At 45.2% G+C, this 6000-nt stretch overlaps 1 protein-coding gene across 6 annotated transcripts in view; it reads right to left on the reverse strand.

Annotated features, from left to right (window-relative positions):
- Positions 1–5198, reverse strand: part of ndst3 (N-deacetylase/N-sulfotransferase (heparan glucosaminyl) 3) — a 45192-nt gene extending 39994 nt beyond the window's left edge. For 2 of the 6 annotated variants that reach the window (XM_042394333.1, XM_042394372.1), the window contains exons 1-2: positions 4430–4873; positions 1302–2593 (exon numbers count right to left, since the gene is read on the reverse strand). In XM_042394333.1, the coding sequence (XP_042250267.1) occupies positions 1302–2300 (999 nt within the window). In that variant the 5' untranslated portion in view covers positions 2301–2593; positions 4430–4873. Of the gene's footprint in view, positions 1–1301; positions 2594–2700; positions 2793–4429; positions 4874–5074 lie in introns of those variants that run through there. The other 4 variants (XM_042394341.1, XM_042394355.1, XM_042394348.1 and 1 more) reach the window with 4 other exon arrangements.
- Between the last annotated feature and the right edge of the window lie 802 nt (positions 5199–6000).

The following is a 6000-nucleotide window of genomic DNA, read 5'->3' on the forward strand; positions in this document are numbered from 1 at the left end:
CTTTCTCACGACAACCATTCAACATCGCACCAGTGGGACCAGCTTTACAAACGCAACCTGACTGTCCCTGACTGAGTGATGATGTTACACCATTGGTTGGCCAAAGGTAGCTTAAGTTAAGTATCCCAGAATGCATTTCACACCAACCGGCAGTGATGATGGCAGAGATAAAGCTGTTATCATTTTCGCTGTAGGACTGTTAATATATCACTTCATCAAGTTTTAATATCTTTTAGGCGATATGTGGTCAGTTTATCCAAATAACAACATTTACGTAAGAAAAGAGGACCTGTGCACCGTCGCCAGTGTGACTTAGTGTCAATTTACATCTAATGATGACAAATGCTGGTTCAGTTGGTTTGCATAGAATCAAACCAGCTTAAGCTCAAACACCAGACCAGACCAGCAAAACCGGAAACTGACCCAGCCCTACCCAACGAACACAATTTGTTTCCCTTCAATGCCCCTGAGTGCTGACACAGTGGGAGAATGTGACCACCGATTTAAAACAAAATTCCTCATGCTGAAGGGTTTTATCAACACTCCAGCAAACCTGAGATTTTTTTTTCTCTTATAGATGTCAGCTTCCCACAGAAATGAAGTCTTACATGCATGTGAGTGTGTGCAAATACTGTATTTCTCTATGTGTACATGTGTGGAAGTGCATGCCTATGTGTGTATGTCTTTGCTCATGCAAGCGTGTGTGTTGAAACAATAGCTGCCTTGAGAGGCAGGCTGCATGGCTGACTCTCCTTTAGTCTCCCTAAGAGGAGGAACGTGGGAAAAGAGGAATAAGTGCCATTCATCTTTTCAAAGGCTTATTCACTACCTCTCTTTCTCTCCCGCACCCCTCCTCTTTCCCTCTTTCACTCCACGTCTTTGTTCCCTTAAATGGCCTCTTTACTTCTGGCTAAACCTCCATTTGAGATAAATACCCTCTTGCTGTACCCCAACACATATGCTTTACACACAACGCACTTGGCACACAACACACATAGACATTGCACACACACACACACACGCATGAGCTTTCCCAAATACCCCCTCAGTGCACCCATGCCCAAGTTAAATCCTCTGAAATACACTCCTGGTAAAATCTTTTGCTGAGCTGTCAGACTTATAGTGCAATAAGTAAACATTTCTTATCTTCAAGAGTGCAAAGCCATCAATTACTATTTTTAGAAGTTGATAGCAGAATGGAAAATCTAATCCAACACCACTGACCTGACAGGAATTCATCTTCTCTATCCCACTCTGTCTCTCTCTAATGCACATTATCGCACACCCATCACCCTAAATACCTTCACATCCTTGGCGTTCATGCGTGTCCCTTCCTTCCCCACGAAAATGTCATCTATATCCACCAGTATGTGCCGGTCCAAGCCCAAAGTAAGCTTCCTGTCTGTGAGGTAGGAGATGGCGTCCACCAGGATGAGTCTGTGGAGCCAGTAGCCCAGTCCTTGGCCAAAAAGCACCCTCCTCACCCCATCATAGAGTCCCAGGTCCTGTACAACAGTGGCTTGCAGGCCTAGACTGAAGCCAGGCCCTGGATTATCACCACTACCTGCCCCTGCTCCCTCCTTGGCCCGCGCATGCAGCACAGCCTGGTACGTGGAGTGATTGGAGGAGAAGGAGGTCCAGTCCTCCCCAGGTAAGGCCCCTCGATCCGTCCCAGGCTTGGTTAGGTGGAGGAGGGGAGAACTAGACACCACACAGCAGTCCCACAGCACCTGGTTGGTCCTAAGCACCAGCGGGAGGCCTCGGAGTTTGAGGAGAGGCGGGGAGTTCTCGGTGGAGCGGTAGAAACCTATGATGCCCACTCTGTACTCAGTACAATATTGATGCAACAGCTGTCTGTTCCATGTGTCTGCATGTACATACTTTAATAGATTCTCATAAATGATGAGTGAATATCGTCCACGGCCCTTTTCTGTCAGCGGCGGAAGGTCACCCTTCCCTGAGGCAATCTCCATGCGGAACTGGAAATGCGCTGACTCCAAAATAGCCACAATGTCCTGACCCAGCTGGGAATACTGGGACTCCACCAGCACCAGCACTACCGGGTCAGTGTGGACATGTGTGTGAGGAGGGTTAGGGGGGTACGGGTATGGGAGTTGACGGTACGGGGACATGGAGAGCGGCTGTGAGCAGGCAGGCTCAGGAGATTGTCCAAGTTGCATGGAAGGCGAGGAGTTTGTAAATAGAAAGTATGCAGAGAGGAGGAGGGAGAGGAGACAGCAGGAGGCCAGCAGGAGCAGGAGCCTGCGTAAGTGGCGACGGAATCGCACGGCCACCGTCATCACGAATCCAGGAGGTGTTGTGCGTAGGAGGAGGTGTCTTTTTTAGTTTGCTGAAGCCCAGAGAGTATGTGCACAGCTTTTGGGGGTTTGGGGAGCCCAAGAGATTGTCTATATGTGTGAGAAAGGAGCAAAGCCACTCAGGGGTGTGTCATGTCACCATGGCAGGTGGAGAAGAAAGCTTTGCTGGATGTCGGGGAACAAAGGTCTTCATTGAGGAAACGCAGTCGAGGTACTCTCCTTCCAATCTTCCCTGTGGACTCACATGCAGAGATGGAGCGAGTGATGATTAATGTCTGCAGAAAAAGGGGACAAGGAGAAAAGAAGAAAGAGTGAATTTTCTGGGCAAGGTTGAATAGTATGCATTAGTTCTCTGCGTACGTGCTTACGGGTGTGTGTGTACCTAGGTTGTGCCACCCTGGGGAATGTGAGGGCACAGCTGGTAACTACAGATCTGATTGAAAACAACTTGTATCCTTAGGGCTTATCCAACCTCTGGCGCGCACACACACAAAGTGACATCACATTTAAAAGCACAAACACAACAAAAAAGTCAATCCTCACAAATAAACAACAGCTGGTTGTGTGTTAATACAGCAGTGAGGGGAGGTGGATGAGAGCTCAACTAATCAGTCCCATAAAGCTCTACAGAGAATTCTTCTAATTGCGCCAAACTCTGTGCACTTCTGTCCTATTCCTAAACCTAATCATCTAAAATACCACAAAATTAGAGTTGGAATCCTTTTGCCAGGAGCACTAATCTGGGGGGAGCCCATGACAGTACAGAAGAAATGGAGAGCGAGAGAAAGTGCAAGAATAAGGGAGACGGAGAAAAAGAGCAGAGAGAGGAACAAAATGCGATGAATTATAGAAAGAGACAAAAAAGACCAGGATTAGCATCTTAATGTATGTGCCGGGAGCCAGGGAGAAGAAAAGATCCCACAGCATCTCTTTCTCTCTCTCTTTTCTCTCTACGCCTCACTCCCCCCCTATCTTTCTACACCCCTCTTTCTCTCCTTCTGTCTTTTTGAATATCAATAGTCTTTCTTCACGTACCCCATCTTTCTCTCCTTCCTTGCCTTTAGAGAGCATACGCAAGGAGAAGGTCATAGACGAAGAACTCCAGTTATATATCATAAGTATGATACCAGAAAATGAAAAAGAAGAGAACACTTAACACTTTTCTTTATAGTTACTCCCACACAGTGGAAAAGTAGTAACAGTTTCTTGAATAAAATGTGTGTCATCCTAATTAGTTCTTGAATAAGTATACTAATTGTGTTAAATTCTTTCTTTGGAGTTTGAGTTTGGTTACACACCACAGATGTGGCGCAAATCGTCTCTCATTTGCTAAGAAGAGGACTTACTCAATCTTTGAAGAGGTTCTTTCAAATTGGTGTTTAAAGATTCAAAAGTAGGAAACACATTTAATCTGACAAGCAGCTGAGTGTCTCAATTATGAGTGCCGGTTCAACATGTTACTATACTATAGGTATGCCTGTGTCTCACTATTAGGAGCCACAGGAGGGCGCTGGAATTGGACTAACGCAAGAGACTTCATATGGAAGTTTTACATTTTAATAACTATGACTCCCTAAAGTAGTCTAAATCATGCAATAGAATCTTATGATGCAAGGCCCATACAGTACAGTATGCATTTTGTGAATGTTACATGAGCAAAGTTTTGAATTATTTTAAAATTAAACCTGTAAAGCAAAGATTATAGACTACTTCAAAATGAATTCCAAAGGCATTTTGTCCTTTTTTCTGTCTTTGAGTCAGTGGCCATATTAGAATTTTTTTTATTTATAATTGCAATTATTTTTGAAAAGCTACATGAAAAAATATCCAATTTTAAATATTATGGATTAACAAGTGAATGCTCGTGGTGTCAAGTAAATGATAAACACTTAAAAACTGCGGAAAAAAGTAAAAAGTAGAAATAAATCGACTCGTCTGTGTTTGTGTTGTTAAATCCAAGCAAAAATACGAGAAAGAAAACAACCCGCATCATAAACATCCCAGACTTTTAACAGGCTGAAAGATTAACTCAGATGCTTCCAGAGACTTTTCCATCCCGTCTCCTGCCGCTGAAGTTTATGTTAAGATCGACCACCGACTCGCCCACTTACCTCTTACCGAGGCTGAAGCGCTGCCGTGCGGGGAGAGTACGTGACGGGAGAGCGGTGAGTGTGATGCGTCTTCGGGTGGGTCCGGGGCTCCGGTCTCGGCGGCGCACCACTCCCGTGTGTTTTGGATGCTGAAGCGTTGTGCCATCTCCCCTCTCTCTCTCTCTCTCTCTCTCTACCCTCCACTAGAGCAGCAGGGGCGGCCAGCCGGAATGATCCGCTCTCCTCCCCCCCTTCATCATTCTTCTCTTTCTCTTACTCTCGTCTCCCCCGCTGTCTCCCTCCTCTCTCCCGCTATGCTCACTTGTTCCTTTATCTCTGCTCTTAGGGTGGAGATTAGGTAGCGAGCAGACGGAGGAGCACCGATATCAGGCTGCCCGTTAACGACTGACTGCCGTGCGTAAATGCTCTGGTTTAAGGGCGCCTACACAAGTGGAGGCGATCGAGAGGGAGAGAGAGAGAGAGAGAGAGAGAGAGAGAGAGAGAGAGAGAGAGAGAGAGAGAGAGAAGGGAAAGAAAGGGAGGGGGCTCGGGTTGATTGACACAAACAGCCTTTTTCTCGGGCATCAGCGATCACGGTCCCGGTAAAAGCTCACAGCCAGTTAGTTGGTGTTAGGCGGATGAGGGATGTCACAGGCGGATACGCACCGGTGCAAGTTAATGGCGCGCCTTTCTGATTCTCTCTCGCTTCTTGCACAAGTTGTAATGCTCAAGGATGAAAAGAGGGAGAAGAAGGAGATACATTTCGACTGTAGCTGCTGTAAAAAGAATGCATTTTAAATAATCAGGGATGGTATCAATCATGGGATTTAATACAAGATATTTCTGACATTCAGTATTCAAAATACACTCATGCATGCATGTTCACTGAACACTCACACACACACATACACACACACTTAGAAATCAGCACCATTAGGCCTACTTCTGTAGAATGCCAATCAACCAGGCATAGAATGTCAATCATACAGTGTTTTTAACTTGATTAGGTGTACCCTTTTCCCTTCCTACTAGTTCATCAATCTCTCTAACCTATTTGCACTGACACACACTCACTCATGCTCCTCTCAATAGAGCTGGTGGGCCCCTCATTCACATTGTAATGGCCTTACAATAGAGCTTATTTAGAGTGTGTGCATGCAGTTTGAGAGAACCCGAGTCAGAAGTGTGAAGAATATGTATGAGCCCATAGAAAAAGACAGTTGTGCTGAGGGTGATGTTTAGGCTGATTGTTGGCTACATAAAACTTTATGCACGAAGGCCCCACACAAACACTCATAAGCATGCACATACACATAAACATCACATAATGAACACAGCGAGCTGAGAAAAAACCCATTTTCATACTAGTATCATGCTCCTTTTACTTACCCTTCATTTAGTTTGAGAAATTTAGACATTCTTGGGTCACATTCTCACTGGAAACATCCCTATTTGTGGCTTTCAATTAGCGTAATGACTAAACATTGGTGCTGAGAAACAGAGCTTGAATGAAATATACCAGCCAAAATATAATGCCCTACAGAATGGAATCCAGAGATAATGAAGGTTTGGATTGGAGTGTGATTGTGTTT

The sequence above is a fragment of the Thunnus maccoyii genome, chromosome 2 (genome assembly GCF_910596095.1).
Source record: "Thunnus maccoyii chromosome 2, fThuMac1.1, whole genome shotgun sequence".
NCBI classification, from domain to species: domain Eukaryota; kingdom Metazoa; phylum Chordata; class Actinopteri; order Scombriformes; family Scombridae; genus Thunnus; species Thunnus maccoyii.